Here is a 27,780-nt window from a genome sequence, read left to right as displayed (position 1 = left end):
TCTCGCGAGGTTTTGTGGAGGCAGAGAGAGGAGAGTTGTTCTCCGCACCTTTTCGGATGAGGAGGCCTTATTTTGCAGGATTTGAACTGCTCTGTAATGCTTGGGGGAAAGGATGAGATCGTTATAGAGCTGTTCCCTTCTTGCAGAGTTTCCCACAGCTTCTTTAGACGCGTCTCAAGCTGGCAGCGAATAAGCATGGTGTGCTGGCAGCTGCAAGGGCCTGGATCTGGTCTGGTGGGATGCCCTCTCTGCAGAAAAGATAACCCTTTTGTAGTTAACCCTGGCAGATCTCTGGGGAAGGGCTGGCTTTTGCCCAGGGGTGTTTGCCTGCTGGCACCTGGGAGCTTCCCTCGCAATCGTCAAGAATGCAAATAAAGGAGAATATCAGCAGGAGCAAAATGTCCAAGGCTCCCTGAGCGCTCAGAGCTCAGGGCAGGATCCCAGCGCTAGCTGGAGCTCGCTGGTGGTGGARCGTTTCATTAGTAAACCGGACGTGTCCCTGCACAGCTGCCTGCATGCGTGTTGGTGCCGGCTTCGCCCCCCTCGGAAGCGTTAGCAGTCACATGCTTTTGGAGGGCACCCAACCAGATGGGCCAGGAACATGCTCTGGAGCAAATTTTGTACCCTTGTGCCGCTGCTCTTGGTCAGTCTCAGAGGCCAGAGCCTAGGTTAGAAACCCATTTCCTTTAGATGCTATTTTTGCCTCAGAGAAGCTGCCCTCAGTGATGCTTTGTCACACGCATTGAGATACTGAGATGGAAGATGCTGTAGATGTGCAGCATCCTGTTGTATGAGAGACAATGGGAGGATAAATAGAAAGGCTGGGATGAGCCTCGCACAGGAGCAGGGGACTTGGAAAGGTGCTGGTGCACTGCTGCATTGCAGAGAGATAAACACTTTCCCAGGCGAGCCATCCCCGACTGCTGCATCGGGACCTGCCTGCTTCACTGTCTCCCACCACGGCTCAGAGACAAGGCTTAAAATATGTCGAGTGCCTCAGCCAAGGGTTGCTTTGGAAGGGGCTTACTCTCCCAGTGCTCAGAAACGATCCAAAACTGGGGACGGTTCCAACCCTGGAGAGGTTTTTCCGGGGCCGGTCTGATATCAGGCAGCCGGTCCTGGTGCACCACTTCTGCTGGTGTACCTGGAGGGGACGTGGGTGCTCCTGCCTCTGCCGTGGCGGGTGCTGTGAACGCAGCGGTTCGCCCTCTCAGCCTCCTGCTGTCCGTCTGTCTCTTTGGACCGCTTGCAGGTGCGTCCCCGGGCCGGGCGAGTTTAGTGCTTCCCCGGGGYGGTGCGCAAAGTCTCATCTCTTGCCAAGTGAAACCAGAGAGCGTCTTTCCACCGACTGCAACAGATGGGGCCTTAAAGGACAAATTTGTGAGGTGCACAGAGGTGCTCGTGTGACCTGTGGCCCCTCTGTAACTTGCTGTCGCGCTTGGCTGGCAGGCTGTGAAGTGAGAGCTCCGCACCTTTTTGCAGTTTTTCCTTCCTCCTCTCCTTCCCAGGCCAGTTTTCCCCTCTTTCCTTGGTATTTGCCAATAAGCTTGTCTAAGGCAGCATATTGGGAGTTGTTTGCAGCTCCTTGAATCCCGGGCAATGAACCAAGGCGGATCTTTTYGAGACCGGTATATTATTATTAATGTAATTAGTGTGAATCATTTGCATGTATAAACTTTCCATTGAGGCGATCAGGTACTTTACAAACATGCATTAACTCACCCTCCCYGGAAAGGAAGTGCCAAATATGCCTTTAAAAGCCTTTTAGAGGGCAGAAATGAAGGGCAGGAAGAGGAAAGGATTTGCTGAAGGGGGCAAGGCGGTACGGCTTTGCTGTAGCCTCGCTCGGAGCGTCGGACACCGCTGGTGTATAACGCGGGCGATCAGCGGGGCGCCTTGACTCTCRGTGGAGCTGGTTATGCACCTTCAGATCTTCCCGGTGTCGGGGCTAGGAAGAGAGGGGGAAGCACGAAGGGTTTTTATTATCCCCTTTCTGAGCGTTGCCTTTGACYAGCTCAGTGTGATTTTGAGCGAGGACCTCGGTGGCAGCTGATCCGAGGGCACCTGCTCGCCCCCGGCCTTTGGAAGCGCTCYGACTGCTGCGCCGGGGAAGGCGGAGGTAGCTGCCAGCCCCAGCGGGACTCCTCCTCCCCTGGCAGCCCCGCTGACGAGTTAATCGTCTGGTTAGCTCCCGCGTAGCCGGCGGGAGGCTGCCCCATGCCGGGAAATGCCTTCTCGCCCCTGATAGCCGTCCTGCGCCATTGCTGTTCCTTTTGGYTGTCGTCTTCCGCTTGCTCTTTCTCTTCCTTTCCCTTTGGACCTGCTTGTGCTGGGGCTGTTTGGGTGCTTGAGCAAAGAGGTCCCCATGTGGGTGCTCTGTAGCCCTGCATGGAGCTGGGCAGCTTGCGTGTGCTTTGCTGCAAAAACCAGTCATGCAAGCTGGGAGGAAAGGGGCTGTGCATGGAGACATGCGTCTGTGCCGCTGCGCCGGTCGCAGTGTGCAGAAGGGGTCAGCCAGCAGGACTGTCTGGTCTGAAGATCTTTCTGAGGAAGGGTTTCATGCTGCCCATCTGTGCTTGCGTGGGAAGTGCCTTGCGAGTCACGTTTCTCACGCGTGTTGTGTTTGCACACTAAGAGCAGCAAGAAGTGGTTCACCCACTGTCGAATCTCGGCAGAGGAGTTGCTGGAGGTGTGCGTGCCCGTTGTCGCRTGTGTCGATGAACACGTGCTCTCAGTGCGCATTGCGTGTGTCACATGCACGTGGCATGTACCAAGAGTGCAGTACGTGTGCACCCTCCTTCTTCACGGCGCTGGCATTGGGGTAGCAGTGCTTAGCATGCCGATGTGTATAGGAGCGTACTGCACCTGCAGTGAAGGTGTGCACCTGCGCACAGCACGTTTGCAGTGTGTGTGTACAGACTGCAGAAAGTTTAAATCCTCCTGGYGAATGGTCAGACTGGTCGAGAAAGCTAGTACATGACTTAGCTCAGTACAGCAAAGAGGCAAACCAGCCTGGGTTGTGACAGCGAGGACGTAGGTCTAATATTTATTAGCGAAAGGCCTCCAGAGCACCTGCTGCAGGTGTAGCATGATGGCCTTGGGCCATCCACGGTGTGTGCATCCCTGTGCAGGGAGCCACAGGCAGCAGATGCCTGAGCAGCAGGTCCCCGGGGGCCCCTTGGCTTCGGGTTGTGGTGCACCAGCTGCCATTTCTTTCCAGTTTTGCCTTTTTAACTGTGAAAGAGTCTGGAGGCATGGTACTGTGGGAAAGGATGAGCTGAGAGCAGGGGGACAGTTAGGGCTGATATGCAAAAAGCCCTCTGCTGTGATGTGATGCCAGAACTTGGTCTTTTCCCTTCTGGTTGCAGCTGAATTACCTAAATATCTAGCTCCTTCTAATCTGTGTCTGGAGCACGGCCGCCCGCCCCCCTCCCCCATGTGTTTCTAGTAAATACATGAACCGTAATGTTTTCAGCCTCCGATTCCTAGAGCTCCTACGGGGGAAATTATAATGAGGCAAGGAGTCTCACCAGACTAGTTAACAAAAGACCCCGTGGYATCTTAAACGTGTCTCGGAGATGCCTGCATAAACCAGCCGACACGTTATTGCCCTTCTGACGGGATGCAAGACATTGATGGTGCCTCGTATATCACCCGGCTCTACTGTCGTGGGTGGGAGGCCTGGAAATTCAAATGCCRGTCCATGTGTTCGTCTGTCTAGCCCCACCTTCTTCCCATCCGCCCCGCTTCCCCGCAGGAGCGCAGAAATCAGTGCCAGCCCTCCCGCTGCAGCCAGGCAAAGCGAGCTTGAGCACTTGGAGCTGTGTGTATACGTGCTCTCTTCCGCTTGTCCCTGCTTGATCTGCTCCTTGGGTGAGAGTCTCTGGGGTGGCTGGCTGACCCCACTGACCAGTTCTCCCTTTGCTCGGGAATTGATTGAGAAGCTTCTGTTTCCACTGGAGCATAAATATCGTAGGAACGTCTACGAGAGCAGTGGGACTGTGCCTGAATGGGATTGAGTTGTTCACAGCCTGGCCTTTAATTAATCCTAATAAATAACAATAAAATGTGATAATCACAGAAATAAATCCAAGATGTGAAGCTCTTGCCTCCGGCGGCGGTCTAGTTTGGCTGATCATTTATAGCGCAGTGGTTGGTGGTGCAGGGATTGGAAGCTCTGAAATCCTCCCCGCTCCCTGCAGCCGGGTGGGGCTGGAGGGACCGGTCCTGCGCCGGCAGGGCCAGGACAGCTCGCCCTCTCCCTTGGTCTGGTCCCGTCACACCTGGATTTTAACTAAATTCCAAACTAGCTCCTCCAGGCTGATTTCCAGACTGGTCAGACCCAAAGCAGAAGCAAAGCCCTGCTAGCTGAGGCTGTCTTGAAGGAATTGCTTCAAAATCCAGCGGTGTCTGGAAATGGCTGAGTTAGCATTAGGTGTTTAGATGCTTGCTCGGGGGGAGCTGGAAGGAGAACCAAGCCTGGTGGGGTGTCCAGCTGGTTAGCTTGGTCACAGCTCCAGGATGTACCCCCAAATTTGCTGCCTAGCGCCTTCCCGCATCCCCCTGTACGGAGCTTGTACCCTGATAATTGCAATGAAAGCAGCAATCAGGTTGCTAATTCCRCGGAGCTCTTTTCAGTTCTAATTAACATTATTCATTTCTTGTGTGTCCTGCTGGGTTGAGACAATCTGTGTTCTCCAGCCCAGCCCTCTGGAACACCAGCAATCTGCATAAGAGGCAACAAAAAAGTGTTGTGTGCCAATTACTACACTTCAGTAATTAAAAACCTCCTTCCCCCCACTGCTAGGCCACCTCCTCTCCCGTCATCTTCTTTGTGCAAACTAGAGAAAGCCAAGAAACTCGAGAGAGGCACGCCACTGGTGGCATCTGCGGTCCAGATGCAGGGAGGTGGCAGGGTCTGGCGGAAACCTGGAGGGGGTCCGTGGTCAGGCCTCCCAGGCTCTGCCCCCTGTCATTTATTTGGAGGAGAGCAGCTAGTCCAAATGGACCTGTTGGCCTGTAGAGGGTAGTTAACAAAACCGCGAAGCTCTGGCTTCGAGAGGTGCCAGCAGGTCTGCACAGGAGTGGTATCGTCCCACTACGGTCTCTCCTTGGTGCCCAACAGTGTGCCTTTGCCCAGGGAGTTTGGSCAGGACACCAGCAGGACACGTCACCGGTGTCGTGATGGGCCRGCGGGCGCGTGCACATGGCTCTTCCCTCTCTGCGCGGCTGCCTTAAAACACCATAACTCCGTCGCTCGTGGTCATTTCGTGGTGCCCTCCGCGGGTCCTGTGCAGCCGCAGGAGCCGCGCGTCTCAGCAGACCGTTGCCGCACAGCCCTTAGGTGGTGCAGCAGCGGTGTGTTAACAGCACTTCCACCTCTCTGAGGGGAAGCCGTGAGGCTTGGGGTTCCGGGTTTGGAGGGAAAGAAACGACAGGGAGAGAGAGAAGAAAAGCTTCTCCTCCTTATGCTGAGAGACAGCAGCTTTTCATCTTCCTGGAGGAGAAGGCTTTGCCTTCTGAGCTGGATGTAACAAGGATTACGGATCTTGAGAGAGAAAATTACCTCATCTGTGCTTAATCATTTTTACATCTTTTCTGAGGCAAGTGCTGTTTTCCGGCACCCCGGGGACCTCTCCCTTCCCTCCCTCCCTGGCACATCGCGGGGAGAGAGAGGAAGCTTCAAAGCGGCATGCGAGTGAGCAAGGAGGAAGCGTCTTTGGGCTTTGCGCGTTGCCAGGAGAGGGGCGGAAAGGGAAGGTTTCCAGGCTCGGCGGTGGGTTTATTCTCCCCCTGTGTTTGGAGCGGGACCTCCCCGCAGCAGCCAAAGGGTGGAGCATCTCCCTGCCTTTCCTCTGCCCCTTCTCACCACCTGCGTGCGGGAGAACAGGCTTCCCTGTCCATGGACCTGGCTTTATGTCGATGGAAACAGGAGCCGYTGGAGGAGGGAAGAGGACCAGATGGAGGGGACGGAGGACCATCGGGTTGCTCAGCTGCTCCGAGCAGCAGTGCCACGAGAGGGGAATGAGCCTGGGCTAAGGGGAGTCTCCAGCCTTTGGGGCTTATCTCTTCCCACCCACCGGTTACTGCCTTTTTAGAGTCCTTAGCTCAWCCCAATGCCATCCGCGCCAGAGAGAGAAATAAAAGCTGCTCCTGGTCAGCTGTGACCCGCCGTCCCGTGAACAGTTTGCAGGATCGGAAGGTCAAAGTGCATCCATCCTAACAGCTCTCCAGGAGCTGTTTTGGAGGTTTATTATATATATATTGGCTCGGGAGCTTTAAGAGGAAGGAAAGGAAATAAAATAACTTTAAGCTTGCGGATCCCAGGACAGAGAAGCGTGTCTGGGCGATAAGAAGAGATTGTGACCAGGTGCTGTGAAGGGCGAAAGCACTTATTTCACTGTTGCCTCATGCGTTACCTGAGCCCCATTGCTTTTCAAAAGCACTTAAATGCCCATATGATAGAGGGAATGCTCGGATTATACACTGTCTGGCTCCATTATTATCCAGGGATCTCCAAGCTGATGCATTTCACAAAAAAAAAAAAAAAAAAAAAAGTGTGGAGGAGGAGAGAGGAAATATGTATTTTTAGTTCAGCCTGCTTACCGGTCCTCAGTGGTAATCTCTGCAGAAGGGGTCGGTCCAAAAAATTCAAGCCACGTCTGGATTTTCATTACCTGGTTCTTCTCTGCAATACGGCTTTAGCACTGAGGATGGACTCCCCTCTTTTTGTACAGAGCTGCTGTGTGTTGCATTTGCAGGAGCCTTTCTCTTTGAATGTATTGTGATGTGCAAGCCAAAGTCAGGGACCAAATATCCGCCTACATTTTATTTGAAACCCAAAGGTCTAAGCAACCGCTGTAGCAAAGGGAGGCACAGTACAATTATATTAAAACCATCCTTTGGATGAAATCTCAAGTTTTGTTCAACTTGAGAAGCTAAGATCTCGGGGTTTGCTCAAGTTGTAATGCCACTGAGACCTCGGCGAGCAAGCAAGGACAGAGTTCTTGGTGTTCAGCCCAGGGTAAAACTATTGCTTTTTTATGTGGATAATAAAAATCTGCTCACATTGAATTTATTATTATCGTAATATCATTAGAGAACAGTAATAAAATTGTTTAATTTATCTGATGTTTTTCACATCAGAGAGGGAGGATGGACCAGTACTTTGGGTTCTAGCCTAGAGAATCAGCAGGGGAGTCCTGGGCCACGGACTACCCATCTCGCCTTGGCAAATCATTTCGATGGGCATTCCTCATCCTTAGCTCCAGATGTTACATATTTACACTGAGCTAGTTGTCTAGGTTCCTTCTGTCCTTGCAGGGGCCAAAGAGGCATCTCCGAAAAGAGGCTTATTTGTTCCTAAGAGTGGGTCCGTGTCTTTGCTGGCAGAACTAAACAGACCTAACGCAATCTCAGATTTCTCTGCATCTCCCTCCCACATCTGTAAAATGGGAGTAGTAGCATCCCCTGCCTCCTCATGGAGAGAATCAAGATGTAAATATGTTGAATTGTGGGTTGTGTGGATTGTACAGACTTTAATATAGAAAGTCTTCCAAAGCTCCTCTGAGATAAACTAGCCTTTAAAGAGAAGGAAGGCAGGACCACATGCAGAGAGGTGGTGGCAGGACCAAGTACTCTGGACTCTGCCCCACCTAGGGAAACTCCACTTTGAATAGGATTTATTGCCAGCATTGCTCACAGCCTGGAAAAATTTGGATCTTGCAGTTTGTTCAATGTCTATTAAGTTTCACTTTCCCCAAATTCGCTATAAAGCAGGATCAATTCGTTGTGACGATGTGCTGCCTCCGTGCATTGGAAACGGCCCCGTTCACAGCTTACTTTGCAACAGACCTCATGCGTTCCCTGTGTAGCCTGGCAGCAGGCTCAGCGATAGCTGAAGATAGTAATAGACACAGAAAAGGAAGAAGCAGGAAAGAGAGCAGATAGACAGACAGATGCAGGGAGAAAGGCCATAGATAGCTGCATGAATTTTAGGGGGGACCTGAGACATCTTGCAGATGGCTTTTATTATTATTAACTTACTCTGCGGCTCTGCTCCAGTGTGCTTACCCTGAGAAAGGACACAATCCCTGAAGGACTCCGAGTGTCGAGACAACTCACTGACAGCCCACAGGCAGGAGACGTATTCATCCTTGCTGAAACTCCACAGCTACCGTGGTCTGGCATATATAGCCCATTAAGTCCCTTGCATTCGGCAAGGTTACCATGCGAGACCTCTCAAAGGCTGATGCTCTCCCTTTCGGTGACTCAGAAGTTAATTTGCATCCCAGGCACTGCACAAGTAATGAAGTAGATTGGTGAGAACATAAACAATGGATCTTAGGCTGAGCGGTTTTATGTAGGGACATTATCCTCCGTCACTGGCATCTAACAAAGCTCTGCGAAGTTATAACAGCTCCATAATCCTGAACTTATTTGGAAAGAAGCACAGTTTTAACTAGCTTGGGGGCCTGCATGCTCCTACGGCCTGGGGAAGGATTTGGATAGCAGGCAGCCTTCACACTCCTGTGCTCCTCACTCTTCTTGAAATGATTTGTGGAAAGGGAAGATTCGAACATTGGCTCAGGGATATGGGGACGCGGGGTTATAGGGCTGGCCGAGACCTTCTGTGGAGCAAGACTAGTCTCTGCTCTTGTGGACAGTAGAATAATCTCTTTCAGTAGCTTCTCTTAAAATTGCTTGCGAGCTTGTGCCTTGTTGTCTTCCTAGGTGGGGGGCTCATTTTGTTAGTTAGGCTGGAATTAGGAGATTTCTAACTTCAAAGCATTGCCTAATCAGTGAAACATTTATCTGAGAAACTGGGATGAGGCACAACAAGTGAAAGAGATGTAGTGGTACAGATGATACAGAGGAGAGGAAGAACTGACAGAAGGGACAAATGGCTGAAAGCTGAAGGTTTCTCTTTAGAGGTGTGTCAGAACTGGCTTTCTCTGGAGATAAATTTTCTTCACTCCGTTGCGAAGCAGGGAGCGAGCTGCTGTCCCTGCTGTACTTTGCATTTCTTTGCCTAGCTGCAGGGATATGAAGGTGTGTGGAGAAAATGGAAAGTAACGTGTTTGGGCAGGAGGTAGCAAGCTGTGTCACTGCTAACGAAGTGTGCCTTGGTCTCAGCTCCGCTTGTCTCCAAGTAAGATGGCCCAAAGGAGCAAATGAGAATGGAGGGGCGAAAGGTCCTTCAGTGACTGGTGGTGGGTGGCTCTGATCTCTCCAAGTCTAAAGTAATTGTGAAGCTCTTTGGAAAATCTCTTGAACTACCAGTTTTGATGGATTTTGGTGCTTGAGCATGGCAGATAAAATGCTGACATTGTCCTCTTTGGAGAACCGCCGCACTTGGTCTCTGAAACTGCTGCGTGCAGCAAAGCTAAAAATAGTGAAAATAGGAAGGTAGGGGCTGGGGAAGGGAGGGGGGCAGCAGACCTACCGACAGCAGCGTGCTAATGAATCGCCTCTTCCCCTCTCCCCAGGTGCTCCGTGGATAACAGAGTCACCCGAGTGGCCTGGCTGAACCGCAGCAGCATCCTTTATGCCGGCAATGACAAGTGGTGCTTGGACCCTCGGGTTGTGCTCTTGGCCAACACCAAAACCCAGTACAGCATCCAGATCCAAGATGTGGATGTGTACGATGAAGGCCCCTACACCTGCTCCGTGCAGACAGACAATCACCCGAAGACATCGCGTGTCCATCTCATCGTGCAAGGTAAGAGGAAGGGATGTGCAGGCAAACTGAGGGTTTCAAAGAGGAACTGGACTTGGTGCTGTGATTTTTGTTCCTCCCTTTTGCCCTGGTTTCTTGCCCCTGTTTTACCCATGATCCCAATCTCCTTCATCTTCACCCCTGTTGTCCTGTCGCCTGTTGACTCCTGTTCACCATTTCCCAGGCAGTCTAGCCCATACCTCTCCATCCCTTTGTCCTAACATAAGACTCCTTCTCTCCTCCCATTACTCCTACAGCAAGCCTACTGCGTGCAAGGTGGTTTAGTGCAAACATGGGGCGTGATTTACAGGCTTAGAGAGTCCCAGTGAAGTTGGAGAATGTCCAGGGATTTGCAGTAGCATTTACCCAACTTTCCTGGAGTAGTAGTGGGGCTCAGATATGGGAAACTCTGTCTTCTGAAATAATCAGTTATACCCATGTTGCTGGTTTTCTTTGTTGTATTTCAGTGTTTTTTGCCTTGCTGGAGGCAATGCTTGAAGTAAAATTTGTGCTAGGGGAAAAGAGAGAGCGAGCAGATTTGTGTACTTTGCAGGGGTGTGTGTATACCTAGCTACAATATGTGTTTGCGTGTTCAAACTGTGTGCCCACGCTTCTGCATGAAGGAGAAGAGAAGGCATAGGGGTGGTGGGGCGTTTGCGTCAGCCAAGCGCACGCTGGCTGGCTCATGAACACGCATCACTGAGGCCATACGTTCGCGGGGTGTGTACGTGCACTCTTCAGCGAGTGCGGCCGAGTGCAAGCCCACATGGACACTCCAGAGGGGCTGTACAAGTGCGGTCACACGCAACGGTCCAGCAGATGGATGTTCATGCAAGGTAGCTTCCCGCGTTTGTGCTGCAGGACTTGGCCGGGCTGTGCACTGGGCAAGAGGGAGCCCGCCTAGTGGGACATATGGGGACTGGTGCGTTCCTAGTGGTGGCAGCCTGGGGGAGGATTAATGGAAAATTTCTAATCCCTTGCTAGCACCTTTTTTTTTTTTTTTCTCCTCCTCCTCCTCCTCCTTCTGTGATTCGGCCAGCAGCCTCTTAGCATGACACACCGTCTTGAGTATTGGAATTTCATCTCGAGCTAATTTTCGAATGCTGATGGGTGTATTGATTTGGAAACAAGCTGGGTTAAAAAGGCATTGGTCTTGTACACAGAGTCGGGTTGAGCTAATCCGTTGTCGATATGCCAGGCCTGAGCGTTATTGACAGCCTAATGAATAGAAGGGGGGGAGGAACAGAGCCTTTTTTTTTTTTTCCCTCCCTGCCTTTCTCTTTTCTCTTTCCTCTTAGAGCAATCAAGCAAACTAAACAGAGCCGGACTTTCTCCATCTCCATTAACTGTGGAGGAAAAGCGGATGCATTGCCATCCGAGGTCCTTGCTGTTTATCTTGCGATCTGTTATTACCTGCCTGAGTTTCTTAAGCTGAAGTCGATCGCCTGCAAGTTTTGAAGTTGCTATCAGGCGCCGAGGTGATGCAGGACAATTTGTAATGGCTCTGGTCTGCTTCCATTGCCAGGCTTCCTGACACAAATTTCCCGTATCACCAGGCTTCCAGGCCTGTCCCTCCTGCGTCTTGCTGCAGCATTAGGAAGAGTTGTTTGGATACTAGAGCATAAGGTCATATCTTAATTCCTTATAGTGGCGCGGTTAAGTACTGGAGGATTCAGCGATGGGCTTGGTGCTATAACGTGCTGAACATGCTCACGGCTGCCAGTTGGAAATAATGGTTCTGCGGAGAGGGCCCCGTAATTTCAGGAGCTATTGCTTGGCTCATGCAGCCCTTTCTCGGGTGGAAGGTGGCAGTAGCTGAATGTGCAGCAATGCTCTGGGAGAGGACATGAAAGAGAACATCGTGTCCAGTTAGAGAGAGGCCTGCCTTAATGACCTGGATAAAAATTTGGCTGAGGTGTCTGGATTAACACTCCTGCTTTGGAAAATGGGTCCAATAAATATGCAAACCAGTGTAATCCTGTCCTAAAAGACAGTCTGCTTCTGAGAAACGGCGCTTACCCCTCCCTCCCTGAGGAGCGGGGGCTCTGAGCGCTGGTCATCRCGTAGGCGCCACGTCCAGCGCGCAGCCGAGGTGCAAGGTCCAGCCTGCCCTGGCAGCTCCCGTCCGAGCCAGCTCRCTCTTTGGAAGGGAAGTGAGAGGGGATATTTGTGATGGGAGTAGTGGCGAGGGAGATCAGCGCACCTCCAGTCCAGTGCGAGCTTGCCGTATCTGACCTGCTTTGTGCCTCCCTACCCCAGCCCTGGCACAGACACAGTTAAATTGTGCCCCAGGGCGGGCTGCGCCCTCCAAAGGGACCAGCCATGGAGGACAAGGAGCTCTTCTCTTTCCATGTGGGGTGTCAGCAGCCCTCTCCTCCCTGAGCAGGCATGATAGATGCGGCAGCTCAAGGCCTGGAGACACTCGTTCCACTCCATGCATCCCTTCTTCCTCCCAAGTTTGGGGGATAGCTTTAGGGCTAGGGTGTCCACTGGGAAAGGGCCATGGACAGAGGGAGTCAGGAGACAGGGCCTCCCCGGTGTCTGCCAAGGGCTGCTGAAGGAAGCAGAGCTGTGGAGGGAAACAGCAAAAAAACAGAAGAAGGAAAGGGGTGGGAGAAGGAGCTTTCTTTAGGCTAAGAGGGTTGGGGAYGCTCCTCAAGGCAGTGGGGGAGAATCAGCTAAAAATCGCGAGGAAACCAAGGATGTCCACAATACAGCGAGGGAAGTGGAGCACATTTATTTCTAGATTGATTGTATTGGTGGCTGAGATCCCAAAATAGGTGGGTAGAAGGCACCTCAAGAGCTAATTTAGCCCGTCTCCCTGCAATGAGGCAGCGACATCGCTGGCAAACGTTTGTGAAAGCTGTTCTTGAAAATCTTTAACAAAGCAGATTCTTCAGTCTCCCTGGACAATCTATTCTACTGCTTCGCTACCTTTATAATTAGAAAATGTATAGCTAATATCTAACTTAAACCTTCTTTGTTGCAAATGAAGTGGAGTTTTTCTTATGCTATCCCCAGCGGATATAGGGAACAATTGATCAATGTCCTCTTTGTAACAACCTTTTCCTTTTTGGAACGTTGTTATCATGTGCCCCCTCAGCCCCCTTCTTTCTGAAACGACACAAACCCGGTTTCTCCAACCTTTCCTCCTCAGTCAGGCTTTCAGAGTGCCTTGTCACTCTTAAAATCCTTCCACAGAAAGGCAGAAGGTGATTGCTGCTGGTCCGGGAATAGCAGGTTTGCACACCTCCCCTTCCTGCTGCCAGCGAGCCTCTGCGCTAACACGGGACAAAGGAGCCCAGGAGTGGGACAACAGACCGGTGGCACTTGAATGCATCAAAGTTAAGACCTCCTAATTTGAGAGCTGTTTTAAATGGGGTCAGGTTTAGAGGTGCTGATGTGAAGTCGATGCAAGCCAACAGTGTAGTTGCAAAAGATAAAAGGAGGTTCGTTGCACCTGGATCACCCCAGAAAGAAAGCTCCCAAACACCCACTGCCTTTTTGTTACTAGACCCGAGATGAACTGTTCAGGGAGTGCCCCTGTTATCTATAGCGTCTGGAAGACGTCTCCCACATAGCCTACTTGTCCATCACTGATTTCTTCTTAGGAGAAATTGCCATAGGACCACACAAGCGCAATGAAGTGGCACTGCCCACGTTTTCAGTAGTCTGCCTTGGACCCTGGGAGTACAGAGGTGTTCCTGGGTGAAGAAAGCTCTATCCCAAAGACACAAATCCAGGAAGGCCCCGCTTGCAAAATGCAAGCTCTGGACGTGCATAGAGGTAGAAACCCAGGCTGAAGACGATGACTTCAGACAGGACCCGTTAACTTTTGAGGAGCAATCCTTTCAGCTCCCATTTCCCCACTCCGGTTTTATTAACAAGCAAGTTCTGCTTCTTTGCCCCTCCTGAATCTCCACCATGGCCTCCCCACTTCTCCCCGTTCCCTGCAGGACATTTAAGCTTTTTAAATCTTGCGAGCGCAGCCGTTCTCTGGGTTAAAGGTTTGAAAGAGAGAGGGGAGGGAGGAGGAGGCCAGGAGGCCAGTGTCTGCAAAGCTCTATTTGTATTGATAGCAAGCCGTCCCCAGTGTGCACCTGCAAAACACCCCCGCTGCCTTGTAAGATGCATTAAGGAAAGTTGCCCTTATCTCGGTGCTGGAAATGGACTTGGGGAAGGAGGCATGGAGCCTGCCGGAGTTTAATCTCACTTAGACACACAAATTTGCATGATAGAAAATGGTGGAATTTTAGTGCTTAGAAAGAAAAAAAGAGAGGGGGAAAAAAAAAAAGGCAACTGGGGGATATTAGCGCTTTGCTGTTTCTTTATCAGTTTCCGTGGCCCCGTCTGGCTCTCGCTGTTGTCACTGGCGCAACTAATCACCCCTCCCCTTTTGTTTGGTGTAAATGAGTTTTCCCATTCCTTCGTGGGCCTCCGTTAATCTGCAAATCCCGGCCATTGTTTGGGAGTTAATTACCTGCTCACCCGGGGGGGGGGGGCGGCGCAGGTGCAGGTGCCGAGGGGGGGCCCGGGCTTGCCCCCGTGGCGGGGGTGCCAGCAGCGTGCTGCGGATCCCTCGCCCTGCGCTGGGGCCGCCTGGGAGCCCCTCTGCCGAGGTGTGCGCCGGAGAGATAAACCAGCCGGGGCGCTCGCCGCCCCTCTCGCTGCCTCCCAGAGCCGGCTGTGTTTCAAGTGCCGAACTCTGCCCGATTAATTTGCCTTTGATGCCGTAAGCTGCTGTCCAGGAGCCTCGAGGTGGCTTGCAGGAAAAATTGAGAACGAGCTGAATGCATTGCTTTGCCCGGTGTTCCTGCCCCGAATCCGCAGAGCCTTCCTGATGGACCCGTTTTGCAGTCCCACCTGCCCAAACCCCCGCCTGCTGCTGGGAAGGGCAGGATCTCCTCGCTGGGACCTGGCGCGTGGCGAAGGCAACGCTGCCACGAGTGCCGAGGCCGTAGGGATGTCCAGAGGGGGCGGAAGGAGCCGGCTGGTGGTCTGGCGTTGAGCCGGGTGACCTGGCCGAGCGCTGCCCCCGGGCGAGGAGGGGCAGGGGTGCTTCCCTGCACTGCCCTCTGGGCTCGAGTGAAGCTTTTCCTCGGGGTTGCTGACCATCTCGAGCCCAGAGACGTGACCATTCATGGGAGAGCCTCGCTCTTCCGAGTGGCTTCACATACATGGCTTTCCGTGCAGCCGTCTCCACTGCCAGCTGACCTGAATAAAGTCTAGCTTCGCACTGGCGGCTGCTCTCTGGGTGCCTCTGAGGGCTGTTTTTGAGGAGCTCTCCATCGCTGCCCAGTGCAGCTCGGACAGCCGCAGGTGGGCAGAAGAGCCCACGTGAGACAGCAATAGGTGCTCAGGTGCTCAAAACCCCATGAGGTAGCTGTGTTTGGGTCTGCTGGTATTGCAGTGACACCTGAAGCTGTAGGGAAGGCTGGGAGTGTGTTTTGTTTTGTTTTGTAGCAAATAAAAAGCAAATGTTTGCATCAAATATTTAGTAAAAGGTATGGCCCTTGTGCCCTGGAGATACTGCAGATATATTGCAGATGGAAGAAGCAAGGTGGGTGAGGGGGCAGGACATACCAGCAGGATGGCTGATTTGCCCGGGGTCGTGCGGTCACTCCGGGGCAATGATGGGATTTAGGAACTGGCAGTGTACGAAGCCGCGGGATGGACTGCCATGCTGTACCCGTGCTTCCTCGCAGCAACTGCAGGAGCTGCCGCAGGCACGAGCTGCTCTGGTGCATCTGCCCCTCTTCCCCTGCACGAGAAACACTCCTATCCAGGAGCAAAAATGGGTTTGGGTAATGCCTCCTAGCTCTTCCGCCAAAAAGGTCCTCCCCGAACGGGTTGAGGTAGGAAATCAGTGGCACAAAATGAAAATCATCCTGCCATTCACATGAGCTCCGGGCTCCCTTTGCCGATGCTCTCCGTACTGTTCTCTCTGTCGTTGCTAATTGCCACCCATCCATCAAAGCATCTATTACTTGTGCATCAGGGCTGTTGCCGTGGATTGAAGGTCTCTCACGTCCTCTTAGGCGCTTTCCTCGCTGTTGGCTTTGTTCCCCTTGGTTTGCTCTCGCTGCTGCTTTCCGTGTCCTTTGCTGCCGCCTCCCTCGCTCCCTGTGCCGCGTTTTGCTGCGCCTCCCTCCCAAGGTTGCTCGCGTCTCTCTCACTGACGTCGGCCCCCTTTCCGTCGGACGGCAGGCACTGCGGTGGGGAGAGAGTGAAGGGGGGGGGAGGCCCCCAGCGCGCCCCTCGCGTTGGTCTGGTGGGCTTGCGATGAGCATCGAGGCCCGGCTCACGGGCGGGTGAGGAGCCCGCTGAGCACCGGCGCTCGTCACCTGCCCGAGGGGGCTGCAAAGGTGCACAAGAGGAGACAAGAGGGGGACGAGAGGAGGGTTCAGCCCGCAGAGGCGGTCGCCTGCGCGTCTTAACAGAGGAGCGGCGTAGCCGGAGCTGGGCTGCGTAGGCTCGCTCTCTCCGGCTTTCCCCAAGTCACTTGACCTCTTTGCAAATCAATTTAACATCTGTGCGGCAGAGATAATAATTGTCACCTACTTCACAGGGGGGGTTGATGAGGATTAATTCGTTAATGTCGACAGAGGTCTTTGAAGATGGAACGCGCTATCTGAGAGCTAAACGTTATTATTAATTAGCAATTATATCGTGGGGCGGGAGGGGGGTGGAAACAGAGGCTCGAGAGCCTGTGTTGGAAACACTTGCTCCCGGCTCGCGCATCTGGCCTYGCGGCACAGCTCCCGGCAGAGGAGCGGCCATCCCGGCTAGGCGTCCGCTCCCCCGGCCCCCGGGGGCACCTCCGGCCCTTCGCCCCTTCTGGGGACGGGTCGTCTTCCCTTCTGGGGAGCCGTGGGCGAAGCCGTCTGGCGTGGGGAGGTTAGATGTGCTCCGGGGTTTTAGGCGGTGCCCTCGTTCCGGAGGAGGGCTCCGTGCTTGGCTCGTGCCCCCCGCGATGCTGGCTGGCCTGYGCATTAAGCAGCACTCGGCTCGCTGGGGGGCTTGTATCAGTGAACACGAGAAGGTTGCGGCCAAAACCAAGTGTGAGCCACCTGAGGATGTGTCCTGTTCCCCAAAGAGAAATAAGTGGCGGGAGGATGGAGTAAGGAGGAGGGCCAGTGATTTGCAGGACACACGAGCCGTTTCCAGTTCCCTCCTGCTTTTCTTTTCCACATGCATCAGGGCTGTGGCTCATTTCTCTCTTTTTCCCCCCTTATGACCTGGTAATACCATAACCCAGTGTGTTGCAGGGGACCCCCGAGCGGCGGGGGTCACACGAACCCTGTGCGGTCCCAGCCGGGGGCTCTTCTGTCCCGGGCTGTTGTATCTCTGTGAAGGTTGTAGACGTGCTGGGGTGGTGCGGCGATGTACGCTGGGGCCGTTTCCCGCGGTGCCCCGATTTCCCGCGGTTCCCCAACTTTTGCAGCTTTTATCGCTGCGAGATGAGCTCACCGCAGCTCTCTTTTCTCCTCCCTTGGAGATGCGCAGAGCCAGGCAGGTTGCCCTCTCTTCAACCCTCTTCCAGCAGGTAAGCGCCTGCTTTGCTTTGAGCCTTTCGGAGCGCGCGAGTTCCCGGCGGCTCCGTTTGCCCGTCCTCTCTGAACGCTTTCACGGGGAGGTCACCGGCATCACCTGCAGCGCTTCAGCAGCGGCTCGGCTAATCCCTTCTGCGGAGATTCAGGAGGCCGACCTCGCAGCGGGCCCACGCGCCTCCGAAGCTCTCAAAACAGGGCCGCCGGAGGGCTTAAGTTGTCTGCAGCTSTGGCGTTAAGCGCCGGCATAAAGGGCGTATTTCACCCGGTGACAGCGGTTCCTCCTCCGCCATGAAGGAAGGGGCTTTGCCAGCCCAAGGGGTGGCGCTGCCGAAACCCGTACTTTTGTCACGCGCGCGGCGGGGGCGCGGTGGTAATCCGCGYGCCGTAGCGTACGGTTCCCGGAGTAGGGTCATTTAGCGCGATGAAGCCCGTGGTGGTTTAATGAGGTCGCTGCAGTTTAATGTTACTGCAGTAATCTCCTTTGTTTTACTACATTAAAATATTTGTGGCAGAACACTGCGACCACTGTAACGCGATATAGCCACCTTAATGCTATTGTTACTATGGTAACACTAATGGTGGCTCAATAACATTATTGCAATTTAATCCTACTACAATAAAATTAAGGGTAGAACAGTGAGACCTCAACAGTGTGATGTTACTACAGTAACAGCATTGTTATCGTAATAGCGGCAACAGAGTCAACTCATTGTAGTATAATATTGCTACCAGCGCTTTATTGTTACTRTAGTAACGCGCAGGCATCTTTGCAAAGTCGCAGCAGGGGAGCGCCGGGATGGTCGCGGCGCCGGGATGCAATGAATGGGCGTACGGGTGGCCGGTGMGCCGCTCCGACAGCGCTGCTGGAGCTGCCGGAGGAACGCTGGTGCAGGGAGGTCRCGCCGGTATAAAGTCACCTTACTGCCACCGCCAGGGTGTTTTTATCAGCATCTTTCTTATTTCCCCCCTATGCCGGCGCTCTTCTGAGTGGGTCTGTTGTTTTACCAGTAGTAACTCTGCAGGGAAGGATTTAAAGCGCTCCCTCCATCTAGTTCCAGATCCTTCTGCCTGGCRTTTTATAGCATGTGGCTGTTATGGAGCGATAACGTTTTATATTTATATGTCATCTTTCATCGTGAAGGATCCCGGCGCAGGCTACAAATTATTGACAGTCTGCAGGAGCAGGCAGGCAGGCAACCCGGCGCACGCCGCGTGGGAGAGGAGGGGGTATTTCATCCAAGGGCACTGGAACGATGCTTTGCTCCTCCGGTGAGAGCTCATCACYGATACCCACGCAAGCGAGAGTCCCCTTCCTTCCGAGGTCTTATCCAGTCCTCAAACTCTGTGGGACTGAGTTTGTGCAAGCTGGCAGGGTGGGGTGGATGCGACTTTGGGGCTCGCATTGGGCATGGGCTCATGCATGGCTCCGGGCGGCAAGTCCTTGTGCGTCCTGAGCCTCGCGACCTGGCAGCTGCCCGGCTGCACCTCCTCGTCTGGGTGGGTGGATTTGGGGAAAATTGCTCACCTCCCCAGTCGGCAGCACATCTTGTTTCTGGGCTGGAAGCGGGTGGGCTTAATCCCTCAGGTGAATGAGGCGCAGGAGGCGGGGTAGGGGGACGTGGCGGGAGGTAGGACCATTGCAAAGGCACATGCCATTGCAAGGCCGTTCACTGCAGGAGGACAGAGCAGTCCCCAGCGCTGGGAGTGCAGAGCACTCTGCAACTCAGCATCGGGTGTTTGTGTCTTCTGCAGCCCCGGGCTACGAGAGTGTTGGGATCGGGTATGTCTCAAGCAATCAGCGTTGCAGGCTGCAACAGGCTTTGTTGTGGAGCATCTCTTTCTCAGGCTCACTCGTTTCACTCAGCCTGGTTTCATGAATATGGATCCCAAATTTGACAAACTCTTTCGAGGCACCAGTGCAGCTTGTATGCGGGTGTAGCATTGGGATTCTGAGAGCAGCGGGTAATTTGCAATGCGCAGCAAGCACGAGCTGCAAAGGGCYGTTCTGAACGGGAACGTGCAGGTGAAATCGCTGTATTACACGTGCACACGTGCAGGTGCTGCGCTGCAGAACGGCGCTGAACCGCCAGGCCCTGGGCAGCCCCTCTCGCAGGCAGCAGCACGGGGCTGTGGGTTTGGTTGTGTGCGCGTAGGAGCAGCCCCCGGAGYACCACCAGCCAGCGGAGGGGACGGCCGAGTTGTCCTTTGTGCCAAGTGCAGTTTTCTCCTGCCTCCAGGGGAGGGAGACCGAGCTGCTCGTCTGTCCCCAGCATCCCGTTGGCATCCCTCCTCCGGAGCAGAGCGCTCCGTGCTTGCCTTGTTGCCGTGTCTGTGTCTCGCGGCCGCCGCGGGGACAGGTTTGGTGCCCACCTTGCCCACCAGCCGTGCACCCTGAGCTCGCGCCGAGGGCCTGCCTTCCGGTGGCGTTCCCAGCTTCCCGGGCTGTGGGGTGTTAGCGGGTAAGAGACAGGTCGGTGCTCTACAGCACACAGCTGTAATCAGCCCTCCCCTGCTAACGTCCTGGAYGCTTTGCTGCCCCGTGTTTCTTCTTGATGAGCCAGTGCTGGGTCCCTCTCCCTGTGAATTAGTGTCACGGTCGTTACTCCCCAACCTTTCTGCTCCTCCGCTGTGTTTGGGGAGAGCCCTCTCCCTTGGGAGGCTGGGACTTGCTCTCCTCTCTGAGCCCTAGCGCGCTCGTGACGTGTCGGTGCATCCCAGCCCTGCTCTGCCAGCGCATCCGAAACGCGAGCTTGGGTGCCCTCCTGCCCGCCTWCCGGCATTTCTCGAGCCCTAGCACAAATCTGGGCCTGTGCTGAAAAGCAGCTGCTCCGCTCCCTGTGTGCATCAGCATTTGATCTCTCTCCATGGGTATTTGGACTCTGACCACCGCAGTAATTCCTTGTTTGTCCTTTAATAAAAGACCCGCAAGCCCCCTTGACACCGGAGTTGGAATCGGTGGGACCTACCGCGGCCCGTGTGCCAGCGCTTCATGGCAATCTGGTATTGTGCCTCTCCTGCCAAACCGGCTCCTCCGGGAGTTGCATGTTTGAAAACATGAGCAGCAGCTCATCTCCCATTCAGTGTTTTTCTCCATCATTTGCTTTATTAAATATTGATTTTCTGTTTCATTATTAAACCTTAAGTCCTGAGCATAAATTCTGCGTTGATACTTTAATCTGGCTCTTCTTCGGGGCCTTTAGAGATGGTTTTCTGGCCAGTCCCCCTGGGGTCAAGTCCAGAATCGGGAGCCTGGGCCAGAGGCTTGGGGAGAGCAGRAGCAGAGGTCTCTGCCCAAGAGGGTTTGCTTGTTGGAGGACGACCTTGGCTGCAGCGCTGGCTGCATCTCACCATTGGCAGTTGCGCTGCCCACGCGGCGCCTGGTAGATGTGCCATCCACGTGCCATGAAGGTGGCATGCAGGAAGGTCCAGGTGTCTGCTCCGGGGAATGGTGGCTTGCAATCCTGTGCAGATCTTGGGTGAGATGAGTTTGGTGGGGTTTCTCAGGGAACAGTGCTTAGGCGCGGGTTGCAGTGAGGGATCTTTTTAAACCCACCGCCCATCTGATCCCCTCCTGGCCAGCCTGGCTCACCTTTGTGGATTATCTCTGGTGATGCAGAGTGTTTCCTGAACCCTTCTCAGATATGGCACGTCTGCATCTGTCCTGTCGAGCAGGACTTTCGCCGCTGGGAGGTCTCCCCTGGGGCCGGAGGGWCTGCACGCCGGGAAGGGCTGCGGGGTTTGCCTGTGCCGCGCGGCGGGACTCGCGCCGGCAGGCGAGGATGAGCTGGGGCCCTGGTCCCCGCCGCGCGCCCCGGTCTGTTTGCGCCCCGGGAGCAGATTGCCACGCTCGGGAGCAGCGCTGGCTGCCGGAGAAGGGAGCCGCAGGTACCGATGCCTTTAACTAGAGAGCTGCCCGGCGGACTAAACGCGCCTCTTCAAGCACAGCTCTCAGGTGCTGCTGCACACGGCAGCGTTTTTCTTAACATGCAAATCCCCCACTGAACTAGAAGATAGAGTTGGCCCAAACTTCAGCGATAGCCAGAGGCATCCGAGCGGCTGGAAAGCCGCCGGCGCCTGGCTCGCGAAGCCGCCGGGCCGGGCGAGCGCGCCGTAGTCAAGGTGGCTTGCGCCGACCTCGGCGGCCGGGCTCCGCTCGCCTCCCCTTCCCTATCGGCAAGCCGCATGCGGCGAGCCCCTGCCAAGGCCCGGCGCTGCCAGCAGCCAGGTGTTTGGACGTGCTTCCCGAGCCAAGATAACTCCGCGGCCAAAAGGGAGGAGGGGAGAGCAGTGCGGTAGCCCTGGCGAGCTCCGGGAGGAAAAGGCGGAGGTGCAGGGGGAAGCTTGCAAACGGCCTTCGGGTACCTTGTCCRAGCGGGCCGCGCCGGGCAGCGTGGCATCCGCGCCAGGCAGCCTGCRTGCTGAGCGGTGATTTAAAGCCAGGCTCCCAGCGGTAGGGAAAGAGTCGGAGCGGGAAACAGATGTGAACACAGCGCCGGAGATAAAGGAGAGGCCGAGGGAACAGCTGCCGTTTCGGCGGCGCTGYCCAGCTCCCGGCGAAGCGCCACGGCTCGCTTCGGCCCCGGAGCATGGGAAGAGCTGCGGCGAGCGCGCGCGAGCTCAAGGACAGGCCGCGTGGGGGTAGCTGGGCCTACGGGAGTGTGAGCAGGGGGGACTGGGGGGGGAAAACGTGATATTTTCCACTCTGGTTTTGYTTGGGCTTTGAATTTGGAAGGTTGAAATTTGGAAAGGGGGAGTGCGAAGACAGAGGCAAGTGCACAGAAATATTTAGAGACTTGTGATTTCTCCTCCCCCCTCCCCCCTTTTATTTTTCTTTTCTGCTGGTGCAATTGCAGAATGATATTTAGAAAAGGAGAAAGGGAAGAAAAAAAAGGGAAGCAGAGAGCAAAAACGCAAAGACATGCAGAAAAGGCGTGCAAATATTGGTTTTGAAACCCAAAATATTCCTAGTTTGGGTTTTTCTGGTGTGGTTGGTTGCTCATCTGAGAAACTGGAAGGCTGTGGATAGCAATAACTCCCCTTATCCCCCCTCCCCTCAAAAACGGCATGGCATTTCTCATGAGCAGCAGTTTTGGGAACAGCTGGAACAGCTCCGAAGCATGGCAAGGCCGGGATGGGAGCTCAGGGAAGCCTGGCTGCTCCAGGTGGGGCCAGGCGCCCGTTTTTCGTTTCTGGGTTGCTGGYGCCATGTCACTGCCAAGCCCTCGCAGCAAAGTGGCTCTCTGATTTGCACCCGGGGCTATCCTTGGCCTGACGGGCCTCCAGATCAGGGTCAACAGAGATGTCTTCTGCATGGTTTGCCCTCTTTGTAATCCCTCTGCCTTGCAGCAAGCCTGAGAGCTTCAGCCTTTGATCCTCCTCTTTTGCAAACACTTCTCTTCGCTTGCAGAATTAATGCCTTTTTCGCAGCGTTTTCCTTCCCTGTCTTTTCTTTTTGGCCAAGTCTGTCTGAAATACTATTTTTTTGCTCCTTCAGCAGCAGGGCTATATAATTGATGGCCTCGCCGAGCTTTCTGAGCTGCACATTAAACCCTTCCTGCCTTGGCTCCAACTGGAGTTCATTACTTTCTGAAAAGCTTCGTGTCTGTTTGTGCTCAGATTATTGTTGTTGTGGCGAGGGGAGGATATTGTCAGTGGAGAGAGAAGAGGAGGAGCTGAATTTGGCCAGGACTGCTTTGTAATCAAATCCTGCTCTCTTTCTCTTTAGCAATCTTTCTACTGTAAAAGGGCTCTTTCCGTGAAACGGGAATACCGGCGCCCTCCTGCACGAAGGAGCGCAAAACTCAGGCCCCCTCATTACGGGCGGCGAGAGAAAGCCTTGCCGGGGGGCGGTAGGAGAGCGCCGCTTTGCAAGTAGCTCGCAAGAGCGATGCTCAGCCCCATGCCGCGACCGTCACCCAGGGGCCTCTCCGGATCCCCGCGTGCCTAGATGCACCCAGGGTTTGAACCCGCAGCAAGGGAGTCCGCCTCTCCCTAGCTTCATTTCGGGCTGTGCTCCCTAAGCGCTAAGGACGACGGTTGTGCTTTGCAGAGTCCCGCAACACAGTGCGCTTTCCAAAATGTTCCTGGGGCTGGAAGTCACCATCTCAGGGGGGGGGGGGTTGTTTTTGCATTATGCAAATTTCTATCTGCATCTTTTCTTTTGTGGCAAGATAAGGCTGAAGTTTTTCTTTGTTTTGCCCTACCCCGACACTTCTGGCTCCCCTTCTACCTCTCCGTGGCTTTTCAGCACTTAAAGCACAGCAAGGCTGAGGTGATTACAAGGATTGGAGATGCAGTGACACTTCCCTGCCAACAAGTAATTGATTTATTAAAGACATTACAGTGCATTCATGATTCAGCGTAAGAGTTTCCTTTGAACTCGGCTCTGAAATCCCAAGGGATTCTGCCTGTTTGCGAGTACCACGGGCAGGATAAATCTGTCCCGTCCCCCCCCCCACGCGCTCCCCCACCGCCTCCCCCACACTCCACCACTGCGCTGCTGCAATTTCATTTCCCTTTGACGGGCGCAAGTAAATATCACAGCTCGACAACTCCAGTCCAGTGACCGGTGTGATCCAATTTAATAGCATTTAAGAATTCAAAGTGATTGTTAGCCAAATGGAAATGTAAGATTTCATACCCAGCCTGCCTTGAGAAGGAAAGGAAGAATGAGGGAGGGCGAGGGGGGATGTAGACAAATGGAGTAGATAAAAAATAATGGAAAGTAACTTAATTAAAGAGGGCCAAGCCAAGTTAAAGACAGTAATGATTTTGAATCAGAGAATCTCAGGTTTTAGACATGAAAGGGAAAGAGGAAGGGAAGAAAAAGAAACTCTGCATAAACAGTCTCCCAAATGATTAAACGGGAGGAGGAGGAATAAGCAGGAAGGGGTAAAAATGTTCCTTCCACGGCAAGCACGAGCACATGGGGAATAGCTAGTGCTGTTGATCAGGGTGGGCATTGGAAAGACAAATAGGAAAATTAAAGGATGCACTGAGGGAGAATAACTCCCTGAGGTTCTCTTAGCTTTCTCAAAGACACGAGGGAGGCCAGGAAGAAAGCTCGAGGGTTTCATTTAGGAGAAATGGGAAACGAAGGAGCAATCCGTATGGAAAATGAGAGCAACCCCTGTGTACTATAAGCGTGCTGATAGCCCTGCCTTTCGGTAACATCGCTCCCATGTTTTCATCTGCTTTTAACTTTGCCAGAATTTGCATGTTTGGGTTGCAGTTTTGTAAGGAGATTTTAATGCGTGCTCTGTGTATGCGGATGCCCTGCTGCAGATAGCTTTGCTAGCTGATGCCTAAGTGTTAGCACGACACCCTTGTCTCATTCGGCCCTGGGGAAGAGCTATCCCCACGGCGAACGAGGCCGGAGGAGGGAGGGAGCGGCATGTCCGGGAGGTGTTGCCTCCGGTCTGTGCGCTGGGAGGCACGTAGCGATGGTGATGAGCACTGCCGAAGGAGAAGGTGCGTTGCGTGGCTAAGGCGGTGGGGGTTTCTGTCCCGCGTCCTCGTTGCCCAGGTGCCTGGCCTGAGAGCCTCGCAGCCTGGTCCGTACAAGTGCCAAACCCTCGCGACTCGAGTCAGCGCAGGCAGGGCTTTTCAATAGCTTGGCCAAGAGTTAAGAGTCCTCAAACTTAGCTGAGGAAGGAGCAGGCTGGGGAGGCTTTGGGAAGTTCAGCCTGCCTCAGCAGAAGTGATGGATGGGTTAGCAAGTCGCTTGCTAAGAGATGTGTTCCCGGGGGGACAGGAAGAGCGGCAGCATCTGGAGGCATAAATCTCCTCACCTGCTGTTCATTTTGAACTGCTGGGCCTTACTGACCTCCTGCTTTATAAGCAGGTGACGAAAGGGTTTGGACATGAGTAGCAGTGTTGGCCCGGAGACCTGCTAATCAGAGAGTAATAGGGCCATGCTCTGTGCCTGATCCATTTATTTTTCACCAGAGTCAAAGGAGATGAAGGGAAGAAACCCAATGAGTTGTATAAAGCTAGAATCTGAGAAGATGCATGGAATCGGTGGAGCTCAGTTTGCAAGGGACTGGGAAAGTACAGATGGACAGATGGGAGGCAGGCAGAGCAGCAGGCGCAGGCTGAGGCTGCTGCTCGGTCCTCGGCAGGTGCCAGGGGAACAGTCACGCCTCCTGTCCAGCAACGGGCATGGCCATCCTCAAATGGTCTGCAAAGCTGAACGGGAACAGAAAACTGAGGGCACCCTGTCATCACCTCGTAGGTGCAAGGTAATCTCAGAGTGCGACCATTTTAAATGACAGTGAGAAGTGCAAGGATCTCAGCTGAGTCCTTATTTGGGGATGCCAAGGCACAAGGAGGAAGAAAGTCCTATCTCAGACAGAGGTGTATTTTGCAGACCTCAAAATACCGTGGGGATGAGGTGAAAATACAGCCAGATGAAAAGAGACCAGTAAACCTCAGCTAATGGCATTAATTCCCAGCCAAATGCAGGTTTTGTTAAGCTCATCAGAAGTCGTCTCTCTTCTGGTGAACCTGTCTAGGAAAATGAACTGTGCAGCCATTGCTCAGCAATGCTGCTGTCCTGCAAACTGGGAAAACGGCAGCAAGCTGAGCCGGTAGCAACGAGGGAAGGGGGAAGGAAAGGGGCTGATTGGGGACAAGCATTAAGGGGAATGGCTCCCATTCCCCCAGGGCAAAGTCAGGGCAAGCCTGTGCCCAGGATTTGCTGTAAATAAGACATCAGCGCTGCATTTGGGTGAGGTGCGCTACATGGGCAGCTGGGAAGCATCTGATATCAGGTATTTGCAGGCCTCCCTGATAACAGCCACGGCACAGGGGGGAATCTGTGCATGCGACAGACTCCAGCCRAGAGAGGCGATGGTACCAAAGTTATTGGCTGCACACAAAGCGATTCCTCTACCTTTCTTCTTGCCTGATAGACTCCCAGCTTTAATGGAAATCACACAAGGGTGCATTCCCTCTGTAGGACCAACGACGGCACAGAAAGTTGTCCTGTTTTCAAAGCGTGGCTCCTCGCTCCACATTGCTTCTGCAGTTTCTCAGGGGGGGCTAAGGCTGCAGAAGTTCAGCCCAGAGCACAGGGAGGCCAGTCCTCTGTTCTCATCCGAGAACTTAAAACCCTCGTTTGGCTTTTAGGGTAAATGAGGGATTTAACGACGCAGTGCAGCTCCGGTCTACCAGCCTGCCGAGGGCACACGGGGAGYGTGGATGCGTTCGTAGGGGGAGAAGGGCATAGTGTGAGTCCCTCCAGCACCCTGCAAAGTACTTCAGTCTTGCTGTGCTTAGACCTGTCAGGGATCGGTTTTGCCCTAACCCTCCCCTAAAATGCAAAAGGGACACAGCTAGAGGAGCTAGGTAGACGGTAGACCCAGAAGATATAAATAGACAGCAATTGGAATTCAGTCAAATCTTTGAACTTTGCTTGGTTCTGCATTAAAGTCAGTGGTTTTTGAGGAAAAACCATCAGTGGACTGGAGTCCGTTCCAGTGTTTCCAGAAACTCAACTCATCCTCCTGCAATCCTGGCGCGAGCTCCCATGCTTTCCCTGGGCATGTTCCGTGCAGCTCCTAGAATTAGATTTGTGTCAGTGTGGAAAGTGTAATCATAAACACTTATTTTGTGCTTGAGTCGGGGGAGAGGCAACACAGGAGAGAGCAAAGATAAGAACAAATATGCAACAGCATAGTGTGTTTTTAATGGAAGGGAGATTTATTTTTCTCTGTGTGTTTTTAAGCCTCTTGATGGATCATAAAAAAAAAAAGCACACACGCATACACACACACAAAACCTCTCTGCCTGAAATGGCCAAAATGTAATTTAAAGAGCATCATTTTAACTAATACTTCACTTCAGAGACACCTGCCCTGTATTCATTGGAGATGCTGGCTGCATTAGAGCATCTGAGTTATCTTCGGAAAGGATGCTTGAGCTCCTTTGTTTGTGTGGGTTGAGTGATGTGATGCGGTGCCRGGTCAGCGCGCTCGGCCCTCCGCGCGCTTGTTATTCCCGGAGAACAGAGCGCCTCGGCAAAGCGTGGAGAGCCACTGCTCTCCTGGAGTGGGGCTGCGGTGGGTGAGATGTTGAGCAGCTGGTCATGCGATGKGGCCAAAGGACCTGTGCTGCCCGTGTGTGGGGCAGGGTCCCTTGCTCCCTCTGGCTGTTTTGAGCTGAGTTTTTGTGTGTTTTTTACCRCAACGGTGTGTGCTGATGGACCAGATGGCTCAACTGGGGCTATGGGTGCAATGGCTGCTGTGACAGCTTYGTGCGTGCCCTGGGCTGTGGGCTTGGGTACCCCTTCTGGCCCTTGGCCGTAGGACTAGCGGGACTGGTTGCAATGAGCCTCTTGAGTAATCCCCTGAGAGGGAAGGGCTCCTTGGAGATTGCTAGTAGTGCAGTAGAGCGTGAGGAAGCGGAATATCATATATACTTGCTGCTCATTGATACGTGAGACTCCAAATTGWTTGAGAAGTGTTATTTACAGGCCCATCCACTCAGGATGTGTGCCCTAAACTAGAT

At 53.6% G+C, this 27,780-nt stretch overlaps 1 protein-coding gene across 2 annotated transcripts in view; it reads left to right on the top strand.

Moving 5' to 3' along the window:
- The window catches only part of LOC112968936 (protein CEPU-1), a 160,710-nt gene that overhangs the window by 86,499 nt on the left and 46,431 nt on the right, over positions 1-27,780 (top strand). For both annotated transcript variants that reach the window (XM_026071721.1, XM_026071720.1), the window contains exon 2: positions 9,489-9,721. In XM_026071721.1, coding sequence (XP_025927506.1) covers positions 9,489-9,721 — 233 coding nt within the window. The remainder of the gene's footprint in view (positions 1-9,488; positions 9,722-27,780) is intronic.

The sequence above is a fragment of the Apteryx rowi genome, unplaced genomic scaffold (assembly GCF_003343035.1).
Source record: "Apteryx rowi isolate R43461 unplaced genomic scaffold, aptRow1 scaffold_33, whole genome shotgun sequence".
In the NCBI taxonomy this organism is placed as follows: Eukaryota; Metazoa; Chordata; class Aves; order Apterygiformes; family Apterygidae; genus Apteryx; species Apteryx rowi.
The sequence above is the reverse complement of the archived record's forward strand: the minus strand, read 5'-3'. Positions and strand labels throughout refer to the sequence as shown.